The 27,937-nt window shown below is 39.0% G+C and overlaps 1 protein-coding gene across 1 annotated transcript; it reads right to left on the reverse strand.

The window, feature by feature from the left end:
• Nucleotides 1-644: 644 nt before the first annotated feature.
• Nucleotides 645-27,937, reverse strand: wsb1 (WD repeat and SOCS box containing 1). The gene is made up of 9 exons (XM_041995081.1): nucleotides 27,510-27,937; nucleotides 23,163-23,331; nucleotides 17,453-17,736; nucleotides 16,961-17,092; nucleotides 16,154-16,254; nucleotides 9,952-10,124; nucleotides 7,813-7,926; nucleotides 2,723-2,830; nucleotides 645-2,644 (listed from the first exon to the last, which is right to left on the reverse strand). Exons 1-9 carry the CDS (start codon nucleotides 27,547-27,549, stop codon nucleotides 2,482-2,484), a joined length of 1,284 nt encoding a protein of 427 aa, XP_041851015.1. The 5' UTR covers nucleotides 27,550-27,937; the 3' UTR covers nucleotides 645-2,481.

The raw sequence follows: 27,937 nt of genomic DNA on the forward strand, positions 1-27,937 counted from the left end.
GGCCATGAGATTTTATGCTGGTACAACCCTGGCAAAAATGGCTGCCTTTCAACAGGAGACTGTACAGGATCTTCGGCACGTTGCTCTTCTAGCTGAAAAATCACACACTCGCTGATGACCGTTTGCTGTTTGGTGTGGATGCAGTAATTAAGAAGCTGTTCCAGCTGCAGACGTTCACAACTAACAGGCTGAAAAGTTGTGGTAAAAGTTGCACTGTATGAAAACCCACAGAATCCAGAGATATCATGCATGGTGATTTCCATGGTGAATACTCTAAATATGACAGTTTTGGATTTCATGTCCTGAGCATATCACATCCAGCCATAGGACCACTTGATACTGACTGAATCTGTAGTTCAGATTCTCTCCAGATATCAATATAAAGACTGTAAAAATGCTTCTCATTCTTGAGGTTTGCTTGGGTACAATGAACCTCAAGAAATGCATGACAACCATTCATCAACTATGTCTGCAGCAACAGGATGTTGCCATCTGGATCCGCTCAGACCTGGGACAGGGTCTGGGCATCACCATATAATCCATAAATCATCGAACAAAAACCTTTTCTTTACCCTTTTCAAACAATATCTAGTAATAAATAAATATAAGCTGGATTTCCCTCAGCGCCCACCAGCCATCTCATGTTGTCAAAAAGTTTTTATTGAAACCAGAAACATAATACATTACAAGAAGATTGCAGGAACAGAATACATTCATGTGTAATTGATATACTCAATGCATTATACTGCATCTCTCTGAGGCATAACCGTTATCAGCCGTGACGGGTAAAGATGTAAAGAAACTGCGCGGGTTCTGTACAATGAACTGTTATAAAGCAAATTAATACCCATTCTCTCATCTCAGTATAACTTACTGGAATGACCCAGCCACTTACAAAATCATTTGAAAAGGAAAACCTTTGGCTTTAGTTATGTCACAACTTATTGCCAAGATGATTTAATGCAAACTCTACACCTACACAGAAACACAAAGGACCTGGGAAACGTTATTTGACCCAGGCTTTGTTTCCTTTTCCTTCCTCACATTTCCCTTCGCTCATCAACTGCAGGGGGGAAAAGTCCCGCCCCCAAAAGAAAAGAAACAACAAAAACATAGGACAGGAAAAAAGGCAGGATTTTAAAACACTGCCTTAAAAAAGTGTCACTGAACTTCCACTTCTCTTTCCCAAACAAAAATTCAGCCGATTTGGCAGCAGATTGGTCAACAGAGATAAACACCTGAAGCATAGTCTAGAGCAGTAGTTTACAAGTGAGGGGTCCACATTTAAGTTTGGAGTTTAGTAGTAAGACACTTCATTGTTGGACATAGAAGGACAGCAAAAAAAAAAAAAAATTAACAGCTGTTGAAATATCCATGACGCAGTGTTTTCCCATTTCTTTCTTTTTTTTTTTTTTGGCCTTGCTGGAAGCAATTCTAACATCTGCAGGCCGAATCCGTCATTTACAGAAACTATGATGTTTTCTAGTCAATACTTCCACAATACTGAACACTGACCAGTATGGCTGGACACACATGATGGAGCTTTAACATGCTAATAAAATGGCTAATGACTTGCTTCAAAGTTCCTATGTGAGGCAAGAAAAAAGCTACCACGTACCTACATGAAAATAGTTTTGAGGATGCAATGTTGGTGTAAATATTGTGTCTGAGAAACACTGGGACAGAAAAATGACTGATTATGTTTTTCTACGAAACCATAACAGTGTCGATATGTTCACATCCTCAGTATCAGTAGTTCATACGCTGGGTTCAATATTTTTGTGCACAGACCGACTGGGACTCAACATAACCACCATGTGGATTAGCTGAACTGTAATCCGCCTGCAAGAGGTTGGGAAAGAGGGGCTACAACTGGCTTCCTGGCTGTTTATCTCATCCTTGTCTTCTTAGTCTGTTGTGCGATGAGATGATCATGTGTGTACTTGGGTCAGTCCTTGCAGACTGATAATGCAGCAAGGGAAACCATAGTGTGATGCATCTCCACGTCCCTGCCCTTTTCTGACGCAGACAAAAAGAAATCCCAACATTCACAGTAAGCATCTCCATTAAATGCAGCAGCCATTACTAGTTAGAAGAGGAGATAAATGATTTTACTAAGCCAGAAGAAAGACGAGTCCAGCTGAAGGAGCAGGAGAAAGTACCAAACTGATCTGTAGGCAGGAAGACCCGGGATGAACTTTGACCTAACAGGTTAAGGATGGAGCTCTGGGACCAGCAGTCATTTACAAAAACACTTATAAAAATAAATATTTACAAATGAGGAATGGAGGATTTTAAACAGGCATGACTCAGCTTTCAGTTTAAATTTCCTCTTTAAAATCCAGATTGCTTTAATTTGTTCAAAACTGCAAGAATCCTTTTATCTCCTTTTGTTTTTCTAAAACAAAATACAGGATTGGTTGGCTCTTCAGCAGCATGCTGTTGGGACAAGTGCAGTTGGGTGAGCTGGTGCAGATAGATTCAAACAGCTCTGTAGGTCAGGTAGTCTCGTAGCGGTGTAGGAATGGCCAGAGCCTCCACCTGCTGGGTGGTTATCAGCCGACGGACAGCCATCCTACACATGTGCTGCAGACTGGCAATGCTTCGAGGACACTCCCAAAAGTGGACACTACCATCCCGAGTCCTAAAGTTTAAAAAAAAAAACATCAGAAAACATTCTGCCAGTGGTGACAACAAGATCAGCATGTTTGTTGTGTCTTACCCGGCAGCAAGGACACTTCCTTCAGCAGAAAAGGCACAGCAGAGGCCGTTGGACAGGGAGGCGATGGCCTGAGGAGCCCTTTCCTCGATGCTCCAGAAACGAACCAGCCTGAGAAAATCGAGAAGGAAATCACAACTAGAATTCCTTCAATCCAGTTTTAAACCTTTACTTCTTTAAAGCCATGTAGTTTCAGTAAGATCACATCATAAGTTTTGTTTTTCTTCTATTCAGAAGGGAAACGTTTCTGAGGAAGGCTGCAGGTGACAGCCATGACATGGCAGGTATGTGACAACATCCAAATATTGTCTGATTAGAAGAAAAAACCCTTAAATCATTAAGATAAGACAAAATAACATCTTCGAGTTATCAGATATATCAGTAAGTATTTTGTGAAAATTAGGTGAATATCATTTTTATCCAAGTCTGCAGCACCAAAAGATGTTCACAAAACATTTGACAAAAATGTTTCAGATCACATAGTTACACAGAGAATATGAATTGTAGATAAAATATTATTCTTGTACCAAACGTCTCAAATTTAAGGATGATCTGTTCGGGTTCGGTGTCTTGCTCAGGGACACCGAGACATGAGCTCCACATGCCGAGGCTCGAACCGGCAAACCTCAGGCTACACGACGACCACTTTACCCACTGAGCCACGCCGCCCTGACTAAGGTAAAATAAGACAAAGATGACTAAGCTGACTTTCTTCTGGATATAAATACAAGAACAAAAATAAAAAGTATTCTTTTTTTTTAGCTTTGGTTGATGTTTAGGGTGAAAATGCTCCATTTTCAACCTGCAGGCAAGTTAACTTGTTCAGAGCTCGAAATACGTGCAAGTTTGTGCACGTTAAGTTGGAGCGGTGCATCTAATTTTTAACAGCAGGTGCACTCCTGCAAGTATAAAAAAAGCCAGTAGCTTGCAGTGTTGTTAGCGAGTATTCAGACCCCTCCGACCATATTTTTAAGTGACTAGCGACAAAATTTGCTATTTTTCATCCCAAAAATCAAACACCACAGACCATTAAAGATCCTAAATAAAAGCCGTGGCGACTGAAAAGACGGTGAAATGAAAGAAAATTCAAGACATGCAAAAAGCTGAATATGACACAACCTGCAGAGATTTTAGGACAGCTTATAAAAGTGGTAAGCATGGGCATCCTTTTACTGATATGCTAACTGATATAAGACTGCACGAGTTAAATGGTGTGAGAATGGGCAGAGCTTCACACTCAACACGTGCTGAAATCACTGACCATGTATCAACAGACATGAAAAAGAAAATAGTTTATTACATTGTCAAAAATAGAAAAAAAACTTGTGCTGATTGATGAGTCCACCACAACTGACTTTCTGAAGAATCCTCCAAACATCTCTCCTGTCAGGATTGAGAACCAGGCAGTCGAGCTGGTTAACACAAATATCTGGGCACCCACTTGGATGGCAGGCTGACCTTTGACCTTCATGTGGGCGCTGTGTGCAGGAAGGCTCACCAGCACATGTATTTTTATCAGAAGCTTCGTAGGTTTAATGTTGACAGGACTTTTTTCAAATGTTTTATTTTTGTCTTATTGAATCTCCTTTATCTGTTGGTACGGCTCCTTTCTCTCAAGAACAAGAAGAGATTGCCGGGATTGTTAGACTATGTGGGAAAATTGCAGGGATCTCCCTGAATGACCTTTCAGCCCTGCATCAAACCAGAGTGCTAAACAAGGCTCGTTTAATCCTTGCGGACCAAAGCCACCCGTTGGCTGGTGAATTTTTGCTGCTTCCATCGGTAGCAGGTACATCCTACCAAGATGCAGGACTAACAGACACAAATATATTCATTTATTTATTTTTTATCCCGGTCCTTTTAAATATTTACTGTCATTTGTGTGTTTGTGACTGATTGTTTTTACTAGCTGTACAACAAATTACCCTCATAGGATAATAAAGATTCCTGGAACTTTAATTAGTGGCAGGTCTGTGCTGGTAGTCTGTGTTAGGACTGCTTTTACTAACAAAGATGCCCTCAGAGAGCTCAGTGATCTGTCATGGAGCATCCATGACAGGATGCTCTGAAGCGGAGAAGCCTCCGACTAGACAGGTTTGAGTGTTTGAATCCATGGCATCATCACCAGGCCCGTACAAGGAGGCTTTTCTTCAGGCTCAGAAAGAAAGTCTTACAAGAATGTAACTCTTCATGAAAATGAGAGAATTTTGAAGACCAATGCAGGGCAGTTCTTTCACAGCCTGACAGAAATCCTAAAATCTAGAAGGACTCCACCAACTTCCTTAAGATCCTTTCATAGAGATGAAAACCAGCTGATGGCTGATGTGATGGTTCTTCAGCCAAACAAATGGCTTCACAGAAAGCTGGATATACAGTAAGGTGATGCAGAGGTGCTCCGCTTGTGTGACAGGCTGAAAGTAGAGATGAGGAAGTATCCAGGGACTTCAGGAATGCACGGAGCAAAGGGGGGACACCAGCAGACCTGAAGCCTCTACTTCAAGCTGTCAACACTACTGCTGCGTCTACTGTGAATGTGAGCAAGCCTTCAGCAGCATGAATGACGTTCTTCCTGCCTAGAGGAACTCCCTTCCTGTAAGCTGGCTTTTAAAACTGATTTTTATATAATGCAACGGCCATTAGAGCAGTTCAACCCACACAGGTATGTAAGGTCATGGCTGGCAAAGGTAACAAGATCTGTTGATGGCTTGTGAAGCACCAAACCAATCAAGCAAAGATGAACCGAAGACCTGCTGGAGCCATTTTTAAGTACGCAGAGATCTTAATTCTAATGTAGATCAGCACCGTTGTCTTATTTTGTTGTAGGCTACCGTTTTAAGAGTAAGGATTTAAATTTAACATTTTTAACATTATACTAATTGTTCAAATCTTGCTGATGAATTTTAACAATTCAAAGTACCACTTACAACTTCCCTCACATTCATAGCTAATGTTTCTCTGCTTATTTTATCTTTTAGCCTTTACCTTCTTTTATGCTACCTGATGGATAATTTGGTGTTTATGGCCGGTCAGTATTTTTAGTTTTTGAAGATATTGACATATTATCACATAAAAGGTAAGATAATATAAAAATAAAGTGGCATGGATCAGGCTCATTGCTAAGAAAAAATTCTTTACAGAAGAAAACCCAACAGTAATAAGCTGTTAAATAAGTCATGAGGCTGGAAGTTAATAAAAATGTGTCCATGACACGATATTTGTCTAATGTGGATGTGATTTAGAACTCTGTTAGTTTGTTCTTTGTAATTTCTGAACATGAAAGTATAGATCCATAGATAGATCTACATGTGAGTATCAGCCATGTTTTTGTCCTGTATTTGCATGCATCTACTTAAAGCTCTGACCCGGACTGAAAATGAAGCGCACACACAAAGCAGCTGATCCACACTGTCAATGATAAAGTCTATTGAAATCAACTGCAGACGAAAACATTTTAAAAGTAGAAAATGCTTTACTGTAACCATCTGTAGACTATTTAAACCAGGGCTGGGCATGTTGACGCAGCTTTAATTTAACTATTGCCGCCATCTAGTTTCTCATTGAGAGTATTTGTGCGCCAGCATCACCTGAACAGGTGTCTGTCAGTAAAAGGCGTGCACTGAAATCTTTCTAAATGTGTGATATTTAGTTTAAAAAGTCGTGACAGAACCTTTGTACGGGCTAAACGTGATTTCCTCATCCTGCTTATATCTTAACAGAAATTTGAAGAGAAGAGCTGAATTGTAGATTGAATGTTTACACAGTTTAAGGTCTTTAATTTTTTATATAATTATTATAAGATTCAGATTTATTATTAAAAGGTTATTAAATAATTTAAACTTTTTTAGAGCACTAAAGGGGCATGAATGGAAGTTACTGTGCATATATTGTACAGTAAATCCTGAACATTTCATCCTTCTTTCTTATAAATATTTGATTTTATAAATATATATGACGAAATATTTTAACTGTTGCTGTTTAAAGAGAAAACTGCTGCTAAATGTGTTGGTTTATTATGGCCTTGAGCCTTTCCAATCCAAAGAGCCATTTTCCTCTCAGCCAGCTAAATAAAACGATGTTACGAGACCTTTTCAAAAAGGCAACTTATCATTTTTATAAAAATCTACCATAAGAAATTTGTCTTCATTTTCAAAGAAGTGTGTTACTCTTTTGGTATCCTTATGTTGTGGAAATTGAATGTAATTTTTTCATGGGAAAAAACTAAAACAGTTTTAAAAACCTGCATTTGTTAATTTATTTATATTTAAAAACATTTGTTTGTTCTTAGCATTTTAGCCTTGTATTTAGAGGCATTGTGGGAGGTCCAGAGAGTCACTCTGGAGCCCCTGATTTAGTGTTTGTAAACCAAAATTTGCTGCATTTCTTCATATAGCAGTAGGTCTTCTTTTAAAGGGAAATAACATTTTGCGATTAATCTCAACATTTTATGTAATTAATCCTGATTAAAATTTTAATAATTGCCCAGCACTAGTATAAAAGTTGCACCTGACTATATGAAAAAAGTGACTTATAGTCCGAAAATACGGTAGACTGGAAATGCAACACAGAAGCACCTACAAAAAGGGACGGAGCAGACGCTTCTTCATAAAGAAGCTGAGATGATTCCATGTCTACACTGAAATGCTGCATATCTTCTATAAAACTGCTGTGAAAAGTGCAATTAGCTTTGCAGCATCAGAGCCAGAGACTGAACAAAGTGATGAAGAAGGCTGGTTCTGTACCGGGAATAACTCTGCAGCCACTGGAGCTGACTGTCCAGAGCAGAATGCTGCAAAAGCTGCTGAAAATAATGGATTATTCTCTGCATCTACACAACACAGTGAAGACACACAGGAGTGTGTTCAGTGTGAGGCTTGTTGTTCATCATACACCAAGCTGTGTATGATCAAACATTATTTATTCAGTTGAAACAAAGTCCCCGGTCGCACTGACACTAAAAACATCAAATATTCCCACAAACTGCTTCCTTAGTTGTCAATATAAAACTAACAAACTGAGCCATGAAACATCAACTGTCCAGCTGTTTGTCAGGTGGACAGAGGTGGGCTAACCTCTGACATCACCGAGCCTCTTACCTGTCATCAGTAACACTGGCAATATGGCGGCCATCAGGGCAGAAGCTCACAGAGCGAACCCACCGATCATTCGCACCTCCAGCAAAGATGGGTGAAGGAGGAGGGAAGAGATGGCTGGAGAGGAAACACAGCAGCAGTTTAATATCAGCATCGGTCCAAACTTTAAATGTTCATTTTCAACCCAGTGTACTTTACGTTTTTAACTCCAGGCTGTGGTGTTAGGTCTGATAAGTCGCTGCTTCTGAACGTCGTTTAACTAGTGCTGTTACAGATGAACATTTTCACCTGTAGTTAGTCATAATGTAATTAATGTGAGTTTGCATTCTGTCTGGATTACTTTCTAAATAAAGATTAAAACAAAACCAGAGGCTGGCATTGTAGGTAATATGATAAAGCAGTTTGGGCACAGAGGAGCATAGCGGTGGTGGGTGCTGAATTTAGACCATTTAAAGTGGAAACGAACAATGAAAAGAGGAAACGGATTAACTTCCTGAAGAGTGAAGGTACTATGGCAGAGCAGCAGTGGATTGGATCGACTGGCTCGATGCTGCAGTGATTCTTTATTAATCTCTTGCTGTCTCTACTAAATCTTAAAGGGTCTGACAGTTTAACAGCATCTGTAACTTATTCCACAGCCTGAACTTTCCACATCTGCAAGATGTTTGCTTTGGTTAAAGTTAACTATGTTTACGTGTTTAGATTAGGTAATGTTTCATTTAATCTGACCTGACTGACAAAATACAGCACTGCTTATCAGTTTCTAACACAGCTTTATTTACTTGTTGATTTAATGCTTCGTGTTTGTTGGAGTGGTTATTAAAACATTTTTCTGTCATGTAAAACTGTTTTCTTTATTTTAGACTCAAACCTTCAGAGAAATTAACACATTAAAAGCACTTGGACAGTTAGGCAGCACTAGTTTAAAATGTACCACACTTATTTTAAAAATACCCATCCCATTTTAACAATTTGAACATTAAACAAAGTCCATGGTTCATTTTCTGAGCTTCAAACAGGAAGTTCAGGCCAATCAGAAGATATTGGTGGAAGCTACAAACAGCTGGCAGGCAGATCATAAACGTAATTAAAAAATATAAAATTTGTATTTCCGTCAACAACAAATTGAGCTAAACAGAACAGTTGTAGACACATCCTCTTCCCATTAGCTTAACATACACTACCCACAGAAAGTTAGGAATATTCAACCCAAAATGCCATTAAAACACTGTGTTTCCCCTCAGTATTCGTGTCATGCATTAGCTTCGGTCTTGCTCTGATGAAGTCTAAATGTGAGCAGTGTGATGAAGAGGAGATACAAGCTGTCATTGAACCCAGTGCTTAAATACATTTTTGGGTGAAGCGCAGACCTCCACCAAGCCTTTTGTCATGCTGTTACATTAACTTTCCCACACTGGGGCTGAACAGCAGGTAAAACAATGCATTTTTAGAGCACATCTTACTCCAGTGAGGAGCAGATGGAGGATTTCTTCTGCTCCGTTGTTACGCTGACAGCATCACACATGCACAGCTGAACAATCTACATCAGTGTAGGAATCTGAGTCGTATTACAGCTTAAAATTAATCAAATATTAAACACATTATCTGAGATCCGAACTTTAATATACTGAATGAAACAGGACATTTAACAAGTTTTATGTCTTGACTTTTTCTTTTCTCAGTATCAGTATTTCTGGCTGTGAATCGGAGGGAACACTGTATTGTTACGGCATTTCAGAAATGCATGTAGATGCGTCAGATCAGGTTATTTTCTGATTACTTCCAGATGACTTTGGTTGTCCCGTAAATGGAGCCATTGTTTTATTAAAATAGTTATCGGAGAATGGCTTCATTATTCAAGAAAAAAGAAAAATAGGTGGTGTTACATGATTAGCTGTAAATGAACTGATATGGAATTGAGTAAAAAATGAATTAAAACAGGCTGTTGATTTTCTTATCATCTTGTTTCGAGAGCAGCATGTTGTAAAATAATTACTTAAACATTTAACAGTTGTGCATGTGCATTCAGATATTTACACAGTTAACCTGTAAAAGTTTAAGTGCATTTTAGGATCTTTCTGATATCAAAGAAAAAGCTGAATATCCCCAACTTCTTGTGAGTCATGCATCTTATTTGCTCACCCCAGTTCCAGGAGGATTGTGCCCTTGTGGTGGTCCCATACGATGACCCTGGTGTCGTAGGAGGCGGTGGCCAGGAGCGCCCCATCTGGTGAGAACTCACAGGAAACCACATCATTGTGGTGTCCTTCCAGCTTCCTTATCAATGTGTACTTATCCATGTTCCATAGGAACACCTGCAAATTCAATAAAGGACTGTTACAATTTATGGAAAAAAAAAAAAAATCTATCATGCATTGAATTTCTATATGTTCAGAAAGCAACTAAAATTTAAGCAAATAAGAATGAAAACAGTATCACTTATGCTCCAGGTGTTTGTAACCATAAGCATGTAAAATTAAACCACATTTCTACATCATTTACATGTACTTTATAATTATATTAACAAGAGGTACTACACGCAAAAAACAACAAAAAACAAGAAGTAAATTAAGGTAATATGAAATTACTCCACTGGTTTCCCTTTTCAGAGTTTTAGTTCTCTGTGTTTACTTTAGGTTGGCATCTCCAGCAGAGGCCTACAATGAGAAACAGATACTGCAAAAGAAAAACATTTTACGGTCTAAGCCCCATACATGCACACACACAGAAAAGTAATGAAAGCCATTTAAGTAACTTCTTAACAGTCTTTGTTGAATGTCTAAGATGTGGATTTGACAGTATTCACATAAGACCCAAATCCAGAATGATCTACAGCTGGCTGGTTTCTGACAACAGAAGAAAAGCTTCGGAGCAAAATGGCTTTTTAACAGCAGCACATCAAAAGTTATCCTGAACCATGAGAAGCCTTTTTTATTTAGTAAGAACCGAAAAAGAAGACATGAAACCATTTAATTTAACAGCTGGATGTTCTGGCTGTAGAAACCATGCACCTCCAGATCATATGAGGTTTTATTCCTACGAACAGTTGATGACACGTTTTAGTTTCCACACAGTCCAGGGAAAAAGATGGATTTGAGTTCCAGGCAGAAACTACCCATGGACGTCCATTTTCAGATCTTTACAAGATGCTGTAGGATAAGTTGGAACTCTGGATTGGTAGTTCTGTTCAATAAAATACTCAGATTATTATATAACCTGATATCATTTTTGAAGGTTAAAAACTGTATTCCCCATCATTTAAACTGATTATTGAGGAGAAATTAACAGAAACAGCAGAGTAATTCGGAACGCAGTGGAAATGTTCTTGGACCTGCACCGAACACTAAATCCAGATTCATCTTTGAACATCATTTTACATTAAAATCAATCCAGTGTAACCTTTACTTTCTTCCCTTCAGATACTGGTAATGTTAAGCTGAGCTTCTCTGCAGGTAAACCTCATTTCCTCTAACTGCTGTCTTATAACTTGCTCACAATAACACCCCTTTCTGCCCAAGTGTTTATTTCTTTTAAGATTGTAGCTTTTCTAATCTGAACACTGCTTTTTCTTTCCCACTCTGTTGTCTTCCTTATGATTCCCTTCAAACTTTAAACAGAGCTGATCAAGAATGAGCATCATGTGCTCCACGGCAAGCCGGACAATCCTGAGTTCAATAAGCGCCTGTTGTTGCTCCTGACGGCGCTTCAGTGGGCTGTTTTCAGTTTGGTTTTTCAGCTCTTATGTTTACAGGGATGTATTTTAGAATATTTTCCTCATGACTGACTCTATATTTTATAGTTATCTTGATCTGGAAAAAAGAAACATTTCCATAATTTCCAAAGCCAGAAAGTTGAGCTATTAAGTGAAATAGTTTCTGTTGAGACTTTTGTTGAAGAAAGATTCAGGAATGGAGGTTATACAAGAAGTGTATTTGTAGAAGTATCCACCCCGTCAGTTTTTTCTCTCTTAAATAAATAAATACATAAATCTTAATTTTCAACAATTTAGACAGCTTCATGGATTTCTTAATAATCTTAATAATACAAACACATACATACACACACACACTATATATATATATATATATATATATATATATATATATACACATACACACAGTACAGTTCAAAAGTTTGGGGTCACTTTGCTATGGGATTCAATAGGGAAGTGACCCCAAACTTTTGAACGGTACTGTATATATGTGTATATATATATATATATATATACACACACACACACACACACACACAGACATACACACAGTATCTCACTTAAGTGAGTACACCACTCTCATTTTTGCAAATATTTTAGTATATCTTTTCATTAGTAAAAATGTGAGGGGTGTACTCACTTATGTAGATATTGTACATATACCTATACACATATACATACACACACATGAAACTCAAAATTTGAATTTCACACAAAAGTTAATTTATTTCAGTAATTCAACTTAAAAAGATAATTATATAGACTCATTATATGCAAGTGAGATATTTCTAGCATTTATTTGTTATGACTTTGAAGATTATGGCTTACAGCTTATAAAAACTCAGAAATCAAAATTTTTGAAAATTAGAGTAGTGTGAAAAGGTTCAGTGTTGTAGCCTCCAAGTGCCACCCTCTAATCACCTAATTAATCCAAAACAACTGCACAGGACTCCTAAGCTTTTAAATCACATGTCAAGTTCAAGGCCCGGAGGCCACATCTGGCCTGAGAGTGTATTATTTTTGGCCATAATCATATCTACTCACTATTAGAGCTGGCCCGCTGTTAAGAGTGCACCCACCACCATAATACTACAAGTCCCACAATGCACCGCGTCAATCACAGGCCAGCGAGCGTATACCTTACTTGTTCTCTAGCAGCCTGGCAGCTACTCACCGTTGTCGACAACCCCTTTCCCTAAAAAATGGCTAAACGAAACTTTGAAGACAGATAGATTTGCAAACGTGAAGGCAAACAACAGTTTGGCTATTTGCCTGCAGAAAAAATGTTTTCACTTGAAGTTACTCGAAAGTTGAAGACGCATTTAGAGTCTCAAGAAATAAATGCAACAGACGTTTTCATTTATTTAATGATTCATGTTGTTTTATGGGCAAGAACTAACAGACTGTTAGTTCCATGTTCAATATGTGCAATAGGGTCATTTAAAAAGGTTTTTAATAAACATAATTTCAACCGTCTACTTGTTCCAATTTTTTTCATTTTGTCCCACTGTTTATTTGAGTCTGACACCCCTGATTTAAATGGTGTCAGTCTGTTTCAATAGAATTCACAATCATGCGGAAGGTTGCTGTTGAGCAGAAAACCAACACTGACATCTTCCACAAGGAGAGAAAGCCTCAAAAGATAATTGCAAAAGAAGTTGGATGCTCTCAAAGTGCTGCATCAAACAAAGCACAACAATAGTTGAAGGGAAAAGTGAGGAAGAAAAAGATTAAAATGACACGGTGGCCATGCGAACGCGCTCGTCTGTTAGACTACTATAAGGTTATTTCCCCCACCTGTGGCTATTCAGAAAATTGACTGGTTGTTTGTTATAGAAAGGAACCCCAGTGCGTAAAGACACAACGGCTTATCTGCTGAGCAATATGGCATGAGACTCCGGAGCGAGCAGCAAGAGTTACTGAATGGCTCCTGAGCCAGTTCCAACTGCCGTGTGCTGAGCTGTTGGACCTCCGTGAAGCTTTGGGCCCGGAGTAACAGAGATGCCAGGAAAAAACCATGCCGTGCCAGTCTCTCTGGAAGCGCTGACAACACTGGCTTTTCTGGCAACAGACACCATCCAGAGGTGACTGACAGGTCATAGCCAACCTGCAGCTGTGTTAGAAGGCTTCACTGGTTTGTCACAACCTTACATTAACTTTCCTACATTGGGGCTATACAGGAAAACAAAACTATGCGATTTTAGAGCACATCATGCTTTCTTGAGCAGAAAAGCATTTAAGAGATGCTGACTTTGTTTTCCAGCAGGACTTGGATCAATGGCCAAGGGATTACTGAGCTATACTGGCCCCCATAGAAAATCTATGGGGAATTGTCAAGAGAAAGATGACGCACATGAGACCGAGCAACGCTTGAAATATCTCACTTTGCATATAATGAGCCTATTTATTAGTTTCCCCTTTAAGTTGAATTAATGAAATAAAGTTTTGACCAATATTATTTTTTTTTGAGTTTCACCTCTGTATATATATATATATATATATATATATATATATATATATATATATATATACACACACATACACACACACTTACATACTAGGGATGCAAGATAACTACAAAGGAAATTATTACGTCATTCCGATACGTCCGATATGATAATAACTTGGCCCGATAACATATATATTTGTCAGCAGTTTTCTGAGACCTGAATGGTCTTCAGGAAACGATGCGTTCATGTGACGTTGGCATAAAAAGAGAAAATCTTTCTGACTGGAAAAATGTAAGAATAACCCCTCATGTTGGAAAACAACTCATTAAAACTCGGTCATGGTTTTGGTAGTTTTTTGTTATCTAGTTGCTGACTTAAACCGACATCCAGTGTATTTTTCGACATGTTACTAGCAAACATGGGAATGGAGAATTTCCATCACCCCGTGAATGCAGCACCATCGGCATGCAGCACAGCGTGCTTACGTTTGACAACAGAGAACATGGCGTCGATAGTGTGGGAATTCTTCAAAGTTTCCGAAGAAGACAGTTTGCCGGTTATTTGTAATAACTGTTCCAAACAAATTCCCCGAGGAGGGAAAAGTAGCACAAGCTTCAACACCACAACCCTGATCACTCGCCTGAAACATAATCATTGTTTCGACAGAGTTTTGAAAGCGTATGAGGAAGCCCGAGTTGCTAAAGACGCAAAAAACCTAAAGCCACCGGGACTGACTGACATCCTTGAGGTGTTTGAGACATCCAAAAAATGATGGCGCTTGGCGACCAGCCCTTTACCCTCGTTGAGAGCAGAGGCTTTTCTCGTCTGATTCCTCACTTGGAGCCACGTTTTAGAGCCGCTGCTACTTTGCTGACGTGTGCCTTCCATCCAAGTATGATGCTATTACCAAATGTATTCACACATTTTATCAAATAGTTCTGTTTGATATCTGTAGAAAATGTTTAAGAGGAATGATAAAAGCTTTTCAATGGAAAAGATCAACGTCTCTTCATACAAACTTGTGTGTGTTTATCGGTTATTAGTTATCGGTATTGACCTTTAGTATCTGAAAGTTATTGGTTATTGGTATCAGTTTTAAAAAATGGTTATCGTGCATCCCCAATACATACATAAACACACACACACACACACACACACACACACAAGTGCCCCCATTACAACTCTGCAGTAAATGCTAGGGAAAAAAAACAAAAACAAACAAAAACATTTATCAAAACAACCAAAAATAAAGAACCTAGTGTGTTTGGATGGTCTTGTCTAAGGGAAGAGGTTGAGAAGGAGGGGTGGGGGTGTTTGGGGTGGAATAAGGGTGTGTTTAACCACCATTTTACATGTTTAAAGTAAAATATAAATATGAAATAGAAGGACTGCAACAGCAGAGGTAGACAAACATGGAGCAGCACCTACGTACAGATTGACCTTGTGGGTCAGGTGCCAGGCTGCCCCTGGCCACGCCTTTGGGCATTGTGCACTGTGCGTCCAAGGTTTTTACCGGCTGCTCAAAATGTCAGCGCGGCGCTCCCTTGAAAACCAATCACACACTGAGCTCTGCCACCACCTGTGACAGGGAGAGCAAGACACACACTGTAGGGACACATATAGCCTAACAGAACTAGCACCATTACCACCATGTTCAGAATAATTACGGTGCAACAGAGTAGATCATTTCCTCAAATTGTGACAACACACACATTTCCTTTTAGAACTGCATTTATATCGCAATGGTTTTTAAAAATAAACTTCACAACTTACGTTAATCTTCAAAATACAACTTTCTACAAATGATTTCAATTGATTTGTTCTTGATTCTTTTCCCTCCACTATTTTCCCCCAAGATTTCCCAGGGGATAAAATGTTTGGGGGGCTCTACTTTAGCTGCATGGACTTCATGACGTCTCTGCTAGTCATCTGTTTGAAATCTTCACATCTCCAAAACCAAATTCCTGACAGTAAACGGAAATAAAAATGCAAAAAGAAGCTGCAGGTAACTCAGCTCATGTTTGTTGAAAGTTTGTTTTAAGGTAGAAATGGGAGGCCAGGAAAAGCAGGAAGTAAGGCTGATTGAGCATAATGGTCACAAGCAACTTCACAAAGATTAACTACCAAACTGCACATGAAAGGATAAAAAAACACACAAGCAAAACGAAAGATGAACACATACTGCTTTGCCTGCACCAACTGAGCACAGGATGGAGGAATCAGGAGAGAAGGCACTGCAATACACCCAGTTCTGATGTCCACGTAAAACCTTCACCATGTTACCTGGAAGACATGAGAGAAGGTTCACTCTCGAGGAAAACTTCTATTACAATTCATAGATGGATCAGTTAGAATGGTGAACAACCTGTTAATTGGGGATGAAAAGGCAGCAAGTCTTACAATATATTTTATGTTTATATGAATCAGGGCTGTACCTCTCCCACCACTGGGCAGATCTGATTACATGGTCTATCTCCAGCCCACATACAAACCTCCTGGGATAAGAAAAAAAGCAGAGGAGTGTGCAAAAGACTCTGAGGTACAGTAAGGTGGAGCACAAGAGAAAGGTAGAAAAACAGCTGGAGAACAAAGACATCAGGGATGTTTGGAGAGGAATGGAGACCACCACTGGCTACAACTAGAAGGTCTGTTCATCTCCGGAAGATAACGTAGACACAGCCAACTCCTTCAGCCAGTACCAGACCTCACATTTCAGATTTTAAGATTTATTGTCATACAACAAATTTTTGTTGGAGCATCAATATTGTGTTGTATAAAAAAGTGCAACACAAAACAAAACAACATTTGGTGGTGGCACCACCGTATAAAATGTAAGTAACACCCATACTGCCGATTTCAAAGAGCATGTCCAAAAGTGTACACGTGGAGTAGGAATAGTATATACTGGTCTGGGGGACAGCAGTTCTCATCTCCAACAAGAAAAACAAAGTAAGCTCAGTGAAAATTAAAAGGTATGCAACTCTCTTACCATCATCTTTGAGGTCCCATATACGAAGGGTCTTATCTCTTGATGCAGAAACCAACATTAGGCTGCCATCAGGAGCAAAAGTCAAGTCTCGCACTACATCAGTATGATCCATCAAATTCAGCAACAGTTTTCCTAGAGGACAAAGGAGATAAAAATCTAAATGGTCAAATGCTAAATGGCCAAAATGCTGCTGATATTAATATAAAGGAATGAGACAGGTGGCTGTATCAATGGGGGTATTGTTTAGACAAAAATATCTGTGTCAAGTGATTTTCAGAGGACAGTAAATGTACACTGCTATACCAGCATCACATTTAAAGTTTAATTTCTATAAGACTGTCCTTTGAGAAGATATAATAAAATTGTTGCTGAACATATGATGGCTTAATCTTCCTAATCTATTTAAATGTCTGTTCTGATAATCAGCTGATAAAGTAAGAGACAGAAACCCTGTGTTTGGAAACAGAAACTATGTGAAGCACGTATCCTCACCAGTGTAAACATCCCAGATCTTGATGCGACTGTTGTTAAGGCCTGTAGCCAGGAGGAGCTGGTCCTGACCGAACCGAAAGCGGTGCCATCCAACGTTGACACAGCGGCTCTGTTTTTCTGGTACAGATGAGCCAAAGGCTAAGCTCCAGACGATGTCTCCACAGTCTATTGTGTGTTCGCGGGGTTCACCCGTCACTGGTATCACCTGGCCTACATCACTGTTCTGACTGGACAGATACTGGGGGCTTAATGCATTAGTGTCCTCATCACCATGGCCCACTGAACTGTGGAAAAATAAGAGAAAAACTATTTAAGACAGGAATTATATACAAACTGAGTAAAAAGCTTTGTTTTTCTCAGTCTTTGAGAAACTGAGTCACAGCGATATGAACACTACTGACAAACAAAGGTAAGGTTGAGGCTTTCAGACAAAACGTTCCACAAAAAGTTTCAATGAGGTTTTCAGGGAGAGATTTGACTTTGTAAACTATGTGCATTTTTTTTATGATTCAAGTTATTTCCGGACGGGTACAATCTGTAAATGAGCCATCTCTTTAACAACAATATGGCTTTGTACCTATCCAACTTTACTACTAGTCATCAGACAGACAGGCACACATATATAAAGATAGATCAGGTTGAGATATCTAGCAAACGGAAGCAAGGAGGCGTCTTCTCTAAATCATTGGTGCTGTGCTGATGTTGGAGACACAGCTGATCATTTAGGGGCCATGAACGTGGTGAGAGAAACTATAAACAGGTTCTGAGATACAAGGCAGGGGCAATGGCCTAGAAAAGGGGGCACAAATTAGATATTTTTTATGTCTAGATTTTATGAAATGTTGAATCGATCATTGCAACTAAAGTGATCATCTAATGTTAAAATGTGAAGAATAAACCCAAGTAAGTCGTGGTGAAGAGGGAGCTGAGCCAAAGGGCAAAGCGCTTGATTTACTGGTCGATCTACGTTCCCACCCTCACCTATGGTCACAAGCTGTGGGTAGTGACCGAAAGAACAAGATCGCAAATACAAGCGGCCGAAATTAGCTTTTTCCGCAGGGTGGCCGGACTCTCCCTTAGAGATAGGGTGAGAAGCTCGGTGATCCAGGAGGGGCTCAGAGTAGAGCCGCTTCTCCTCCACATCGAGAGGAGCCAGATGAGGTGGCTCGGGCATCTGGTCAGGATGCCTCCTGGACGCCTCCCTGGTGAGGTGTTCCAGGCACGTCCCAGCTGAAAGAGGTCCCAAGGAAGATCCAGGACACGCTGGATGGACTACATCTCTTGGCTGGCCTGGGAACGCCTCAGGATCCCTCCGGATGAGCTACCCCCGCGACCCGACTCCGGATAAGTGGCAGAAAATGGATAGATGGATGGAAACCCAAGTAAAACCAGTTAACATTAAATATTTGTGAGCACTGGCTCTTTCTGTACAATACAGTAGAAACAGGCATTTCAGGCATCATTGTGATTGGTTATTAATTACTTTTTTTGTAAACTTTAAACTTTTGATCATTTGACAGTTCTTTAGTTAACTAAACCATTTTATTCCCTGTGGTAGTTTGTCTCATCGTCATTCAGGCTAACATGAATTAGCTCTTCAAACTGCTGAACTAACTTGCAGTGAAAATAGATTTTAGAGATTTGGGAACTGCTGCTGACAACCTGGATGAGCTAACAGATATGCGACACCTGGCATCAGCATCTTTGAAGACAGATGTGAGCAACAAAACTTGTTTTGTTCCAGCAATAACAGGTCATGGTAAAACAAGACACCTGGGTCATGTACAGATAGGCTAGAAACTCTGACAAAATTAATCAAAATTACCTAAAAGAACTTAAAAAAAAAATTAAAAAAACATGTTTTGAGTGGAAAGATGTGCAAGACGGTCCAAACTACAGAGGCCCAACCCAGTTCCTGAGGCAGACTAAAACATGGCTGACAACCCGAGCGTGTTCTTTTACAGGTCTGAAAGGTGTTTGGCATACTTTTACAGGTGGAGACATTTATCAACTTTGTACACAGTATCAACATATACACAGGTGCATATCCTGTTCATGCTATCTGCTGATCAGTTTCACAGGGGTGATGTGGTAAATGAGTTCAAAGCTAAACAAGAATTTGGTTGTTATTTTTTCAGCCTGTGACTTATACTTTCTAATCTACAGAAACAAACAGATGATGCAATAACAAAATCGAAAACACACTAACTGTGTTTGTGAGGAATCTGAATGATAAGCATTGTTGACCAAGCTGTCTTTTCCTCCCATCTTGTGAGTTCAATGTCCCACAGGGGGAGGCGGAATATCACATATGGGACTAAGGTCATAATGCAACTACTAAGTGAGGGCCTCTGCTCCATGCAAAAGGATTTTTTGTCTTGACATTTCTTCATGTTGATTGCTCTGAACTTGTGGCTCTGCTATCTCTGTAGATACAAGATGTCGCTTTTCACGCAGATTCTGGAGAAGGGGATTTTTCAAATCTGATAAGCTCACCACAACAACTTCTAACTGCTGGTCAGGATGTACAATCTCCACTTGTGCAACGAAAAAACTATTTGCATAAAAACATGTGCTTGTTTGAGATTCCTGGAAGCTAGAAAGATAGCATTAATGGTAAAAACTGTCACACTATTCAAAGCACATCACCATCTGAACAAATTCCTCCAAACTTAGTGTTTTAAAAAAGTAGTTTTTTAGGATTTCTGTTAGCTCAGCTTTAACACTCACTATAATGAACTCATCTGAGTTTTGTTTTGAGGACTATTGTTTTTAAATAATTGCGCTTACTGTGCTCAATTATTTAATTGGGAATTGAGCACAGTGTATTAATATAATGTCATTAATATAATTTCTTACCAGTTTAATAGTATCTTGGTCATTTGAATGTATGCAGTCTGAATGATGATAGATGGCAGCATCTAGGCTGGTGTCTGACAAACATGAAATCAATAAGCTATTTTTCATATATAATTTAAATAAATATGCCATGGTGGATTAGTTGATAGTCAATAGTCAGTTTGCTGAACTGGCCTCACTGCAGTCCAGACCTTTGACCAACAGAAAACATTTGGAGCATCATGGAAGCAAAAATCCAGCAGCGAAGGCCCAGGGGCCTCATGTATATATGCTGCATATGCATCAAGATGTTCCGTACACCATGATCCATGCACACTTTGGGATGTACAAAAACATCCTTTGACTGGATCTGTGCGCACCACCACGCCAGTTGCTGACCTGCCGTGACAACGTGCTTACCCCACCCAAACTCTTGGACTTTGAAAATGACAAACTACAAAGTACTAAATGCTCCATTATACATTAAAATGTGTTCCTGAAAACTTTCTGAAGTAAAAACAGACTTGGAAAAAAAAAATATCAAGCATTTGAGCTCTGATGATTTACATATGATTGACAAAAGTAAAATACCCACCCACCCTCCTTCTTGCTGCTTATCTGGGACCGTCCACTGGAAGATAAACTCCAGTTCCTACTTCTCTTTTTTCCAGATACAACATGTAAGACTACATAATAAGTAGGGCTGGGTTAAAATTTTTTTTTTGATTGATCGATTTTATTCAATTTAAATTAAATAAATCCATCAATTCATAAAACTTGGAGATCGTCTCTGTTTATCTTTTCCTCATTGTGGGACAAGTTTTCTGTCATTACCTAAAGTCGAGTAATATTGGAGGGATTTATATTGCTGAGAGGAATTTATTATTGAGCCAGTTGGCATGTTAACAACATGCTGGTCAAAGATCAAATTACTTCTAAAGTTCAAATGGACAGAACAAATCTTAATTTTTCTTCATTGATTAAAAAAGCTGAGAACAAGTTTAATCTTTGTTTACAAAGAAACTTATCCTTAAAGGGTCGCGTTCTCTCGTCCAAGGCTGAAGGTATTTCCAGGCTTGTATTTGCTGCATCCTCATTGTCTCTAGACAACACAACCTCCCAAAAAACTGATCGGTTATTGTATAATTTTCTATGGAAAAATCGTTTGCATTACAAAACAGTTGTTGCCAACAGCTGTAAAATTGGTGGCCTTGACTTTTTGGATTTTTCTAGCTTAAATAATGTTTTTAAAATGGTTAAAGCAGTTTTTAACATAACTCCTCCATGTGGAATTTTATTCCTAAATTTGTTTGTGACAAAATTGGAGGAATGTCTTTCTTACTAATGTGCAACTACAAAATGAATAAGCTTCCAATCAAATTGTCCAATCACAAGCCTGAAAACTCAACAGTCAACTGACAACAGTCAACAATAAAAATAGTCGACAACAAATTTACCTGACTATTGTTGGTGGAAAAAAAACAACAACAACAACAAAAAAACTACAGAGTGAGACATCGTCTTCTTTTCTTATCTCTGCTGAGAGTTGCACATGCACAATAAAGTCCACCAGTGGAAAAATATGGCGGCCTACCAGGGAATAAAACAGTGGGAGAGGACGTCAAAAGTCTGAAATACCTTCCTGTTAACCTTCAAAATAAATTAAACACATGTGAGATTTGTAAACGCGGACCTTGCGTACCACAGAAGTACGTCTGCAATGCTCGAACATTTAAAGAGGAGGAACGTCGGACTTGCATAACAACCTTATGCGGGATTCAAAAGCTGAAAGTGAAATAAGAGGCATTTAGTAATTATGATACATAATCCGATTGGTTGACTAGTCGTTTTAATAGTCGGTGACTAATCGACCATCAGAATAGTCTTTAGTTGCAGCCCTAGTTTAATAATTACCCCTTGGTTTGCTTGTCTTCATTTTTTTTCTCCCCCTTCTCTTTCTCTACGTGTTTCCTTTTGAATTCTGTCTTAACTGCTTTTGTTATTGTAGTAATGTATTATGCTACAGTTTCCTATTTTCTATTGTTGTAATTTGAATTTTTTAATAAACGTTTGGGGGAAAAAGGTGGTTTCCTGTGTTGCCTTCGTCCAACATCAAAATCTTGCCAAGATAATGTCAAGTTCAGATGTTCGCCTTCACCAGTGTGGAGTACATCCATCTATAGAGTCTTTGCAGCGTATTACTGCTCACATTAGCAGCTAACGCTAAGACAGTAGCACTCATATTAGCAGCTAGTGCTAACAAGTGCCGTCATGTTCAACAACAGGAAGTGATGTCACCATCCACGTAGTTCAAAACAAATCCGATGTGGTCATTTAAAGTCACATTTCCTCTAGAACAGGTTTACACTTCGTCCTTTTATCAAACAGCAAACAGTCTGATGCTGTTTCTCTGATACCACTCTCTTCCTGCACTCGATGGAGGCGGACGCTTTTTCTTTCTCTCCCTCCCCACACTCTGCCCTGCTACTTGTCCTGTCATATCTGAGCTTCTCTCCGCATTTCTGTTCTAAATCTAGAACCATGGATCTGATCAGCTGGTCTTTCAATGCAATTGACCAAATTTATTTGAACCGCAAAACGGGCGTAGGGGAGCCCGCTTGTCCTGGTGGAATGCTCGCCACTGGATATGTGATGGACTTTTGGAGGGTGTGGAATGTGTGATTTTATCTCTCTCTCATGCAGTAACGATGTATGGCCTTACACGGGTGATATCTGACGACTTTATGAATGTAAACATTAAATCAAATGCCAAAAAAAATAGCTAACTCACTCACTCACATCTATCAAAGTCTTATATTCATATTGTTTTAGCTTAGCATCAAGCAGCAAGTTCATCTGAAATGGTACTTACAAACTCTTCAGACATTTTGTCCATGGAATGAGCCGGACAATGCGATGCCCCTGAGACCAAGCAAGGTACGAACCATTGGGAGAGAAGGCGACTGTCCAAGCCTCGCGGCCAGACTTTTGGTCGAAGGGTGCAGCAGGTACAAGGAGTTCACCGATGAACTTAGCCTTACCTGGAAAAACAACATGTTATACTTAATTACACATATAGTTGGATGGGAGGACAAAAATCATCCATACAAAGCAGTGACAAAGTTTTTTCAGGCTGGTGGACATCATGGGTCCTTTCTGGACAGCAAAACTATCAACCCCCACAACATTTTGACTTATTTAAGTTCAGACTATAGAGCGCTGTTTCAGCATGTTTGAGAGGTTGTGTAAATAAATAAATTAGTGCATAGTGGTTTATCTGAAACCGCACCCTGGAGAGGATTGTCGAACCAAACCCATTCAAAACTGTGGGGGAGATTCACAAAGAATGGACTGCAGCTGGAGTCAGTGCTTCAGGAACCACCAGCACAGACGTATGCAGGACATGGGACTGCTGCTGAGTGGGCCACAGGTATGTTCTCTGATGACAGGAAATGCTGCATGCTTTGGATAAAAGTGTCTGCTAAATGACTGTATAATAGAATCTACTGGGCAAATTTGCGTGGTAACCAGCGTTTTTAAAAACAATAACCAGTGGATCAAGTTGATGAGAAGCTGATCAAATTATTTCTTTGTTTACTTCCACAAGCTAATAAAGACACTGAACCTAGTGTGAACTATCAAAAGAACTCTGACCTGGTGAGTTTACTGGTAGATACTAACCCTGCTGCCACCTTCAGATTAGGAGGAGAAACTGCAACACGACAATAAAAGGATGCGTACCCCTTACGCTCGAGTGTGAGAGCAAACCCACCAGCGTCAGCGACACCTTAGCCGACCGCACACAGACGCTGCGCAAGCATAAATTCGCCTTAACTGTTCATTAATGTTCCAGTTCACCTCAGTCCCCAAGTCACTGCCCAGTCCAGCCCTTGGGTTTCAGTGCAGTCCAGTCTTCAGACACCTGCCTCAAGTAGTTTCTAAGAACAAGGTTAAATAGAAACTGAAATATAAGGGTCCTGTTTCTGGCCTGTTAGTCATGGGTTTAGACTTGTTGGTCATTTATTTGCATGTTTGTGTCATGACCTGTTCCTTGTCATGTTTGGATGTGTTCTTTATGGGAAAAAAAATTTTGTTTTTGCTGTATTTACAAGACTAATTTGAAATGTTTTATATTACAGTCCACAAACTCTGGTCTTCTAAAGATACAAGACAAGTGGAAGCAGTCGTGGGACCATACAAACTGTATGACAGGTCCTTTCGAGCACTGTCTGGAAAAGGTTGGCTTTCAGATGAGGTAAAAGTACGTCTTTGTTACATGCAAGTTTATTGTCTCACTGCCGTATCTGATTAATTTAACACCTATTCTCTGTTTTACACACATCATTGATTCATACATTGCATTCTGAATTTAAACATAAATAAATACATCTGCAGTTTCTGAATAAAATGTTATCATTTGCCTGTCAGTAATAGTTTTTGCTAAGTTTTTATAAATATTTTAAAATACAACCATACTGTGAGAGATACCTGTGCATAAGTTGGATGCAGTAATTGGATCTTCTGTCTTTCATCTTGGCTGGCTCAAAGTAGTTCAAAAGGTAAGTTTAATTTATTCAAGACTATGTAATGATATACACATAGATTTTGGGGTTTGGGATTTTAAGTGAATTCTGCCATTTCAAGATGAAGTTACCCGAGTTCTCCTGTAAATGTCTGAGGTCACTGGATTTTAGTGGTAGCTACTTCTTTTAATTCTAAATTTATGATCAATTTACTATTAACTATTAAAAATACATTGAGAGATTTTGGCAAGTATGTATATATATATATATATATATATATATATATATATATATATATATATATATATATATTAGGATTGTTTTATGATGAATCTACTGATGCTGGAACAATTAAATATACAGTCATAATGAACGAGAAAACACTTATTCTAATGGGGCCCCTCAGAAATGAAAGGATTTGAGAGAAAAATTCTTCAGAATTGGAGGTGATATTAACCGTGTCTTTACTGCTGTGTTCTTTATAGTTTTAATTATTTGAAAATGTTTATGAACTAATTTTTTTGGCAATTACTTACACATTTTAGGAAGACACTAAAATCCAATCTGCAACAGGGCAGCTGTAGTTGTGGAGTTGCAATTTCGATGGTATGAAAAATGCTGATTTATGTAACTGAGCTAAATCTGTGCAACTTAACACTTACACTGATTTGTCTTTTTTTCTTTGTAGTTTGCAGAAATCTTTCCCCAAGGCATGAAAATGAACCTTGTTAAAACAAACACAGAGGAGGTCTCAGCTGCAAGACTTAAAATTGCAACCAAATAGTAAATGTTTTATATTTATATAGTGCTTTTATCCTTTACAATATACATCACATTCATCTGTTCACACACACATTCACACACTGATGGCGGAAGTTGCCATGCAAGGCGCTCAACAACAACCCATCAGGAGCAATTTGGGGTTCAGTGTCTTGCTCGAGGACACCTCAACATGAGCTCGACGGGCCAAGGATCGAACCGGCAATCATCAGGCTACAAGACACCCACTCTACCCACTGATCCACGCCACCCCACGCCTCTTCTGAAATGCAAGGATACCTATTGCTAACTGTCTGTGTGTCTATCTTGTCCTGTTAAGTGTGAGTATATTCACAATGAATTGATAGGCAGTTAGTCCAGGCATTTAAATCAATTAAAAAACTATGTATTGTACTAATTTTGTCTTTTATTACAGATGGTGAGGAGGATCTCTGTGTTTCCTGCAACATGAGAGCATCACCAAGATGGTAAAAAGACAACCTGTTCACTGACAAACTGACATGCATCCATGATATTAACAAACTTGCCACTCATACATTTTGTAACTGAAAATATGCAAAAAGCTGAATGATGCTGTGTCCTGTGTTTTACCCTTGTAAAAACAACTGAAGTATCAAGTATGACTATTTAATGTTCTGATAGTAGATGGAAGAAAGTAATTTATTCCTACTATTCATACATTACCTACCGCTTTGTCCATTACAGGTCGCTGGAGCCTATCCCAGCATTTAACATGTGAGAGGTAGGGTTCACCCTGAACAGGTCACCAGTCCATCGAAGGGCCAACACAGATAGGGCCAAACAACCATTCACACACACACTCACTCCTAGGGAGAAGTTAGAGTGACCAATTAATCTAACACGCATGTCTTAGGACGGTAGGAGGAAGCCGGAGATCAGGTTTGAACCAGCAGCCTTCTTGCTGTGAGGCTGCGGTGCTAACCACCACACCACCGTGCAGACCTTATTCCTACTATCAGAACATTAAATAGTCAATAACTATTTCCTTAACGATACACCCTTATTTATTTTTTGCACTCACAACTTTTACCCTGTCTTAAGTGCATGTCTTGTGTGTCTATAGTGGATGTTTTGTGCACCCTTGTAGTTTATTTATCATCTGTATCATGTAAGCCATGCCCAAGAAGATTTTCTGTCAATGACAAAGTTTTTTTTATTCAGGTGTGGTGAAGTAGAACAGTACTCTGTTTTAGTAATCACATATGATGAAAGAGCTGGCTAGCTTCAGATCACAGGTTATTTGGTTATATTTCTCTCCAACTTTGAATGACCATAACAATATCCCAAACAAATACAACAGTTAAAAACCAATCTGTAACGAATTGTATTTTGTCTTTTTGTTGTTCAGTAATTAGTTAGTTATTCTATTAGGGTAACCCACCTATCAAAATCGGTGTTTTGACAAAGTTATGCCAAACTGATAGAACATCGGCACTGAATATGAGAACCTAACATCACAGTTAAAACACGCGCTCTGGAGCGTGCAAACGTGCACGTAGAGACAAGCGACGACGCATTAATGTGGGGAAGGGAAGGTTCCAAAATAACCACCAGGACATTTTTTATTTATGATATATATATATATATATATATATATATATATATATATATATATATATACATACATATAGCACATACAAACATACATACAGGAAGCGACTTCCTGGTTTCTGAAAGAAAATGACGAAACAGACGAAATACCTGCATAAATAATCAATAATCTTTTAAAATGCACCCTGATCGCAGCATGACATGGTGAAAACACACTACTGTAAAACACAGTGGTTTTCCATAACTATTTAGGTTTGTACTACTACAGTGTCGAATATCCAAAGCCTTAAATACATATCTGTCCGGAAACGGCTTTGTACACGTCAAACGAAAGAACTACTTACCTAAATCATTTTCATTTACACAGTCTGGGAAGCTTGCCATCTAAATAAGGGCACAGACCAAAAGACAAAAACGGGCACACAATATAAAAATGATATATGTTTTTAAAAATTAAAAAGAGGGGGGGGGGGGGGGAGGACGTCAGAGCCGAACAGCGCCTTTTCCAATGTCTTCAAAAGTTAGTTGAATCACTCCGCCTCGTCTCGGGTGTAAAAATGCAGTAGCCTTTGGTAGTAAAAAAAAAACCAAAACAAACAAACAATAAAATAAAACTGTCTTGCTGCTCGACGGACGACTTTGTTTGCCCTTCCAAACGTTCAGACACTGTGTTCTCTTGTGGCAATCACTCTATTTTCGAGGTTAAAATTGTCATAAGATTCGCAGTGAAAGACTCACACCCCAACCGTATTGGACCGCTGAAAACAGTATG

The sequence above is a fragment of the Melanotaenia boesemani genome, chromosome 9, assembly GCF_017639745.1.
Source record: "Melanotaenia boesemani isolate fMelBoe1 chromosome 9, fMelBoe1.pri, whole genome shotgun sequence".
Classification (NCBI taxonomy): Eukaryota; Metazoa; Chordata; class Actinopteri; order Atheriniformes; family Melanotaeniidae; genus Melanotaenia; species Melanotaenia boesemani.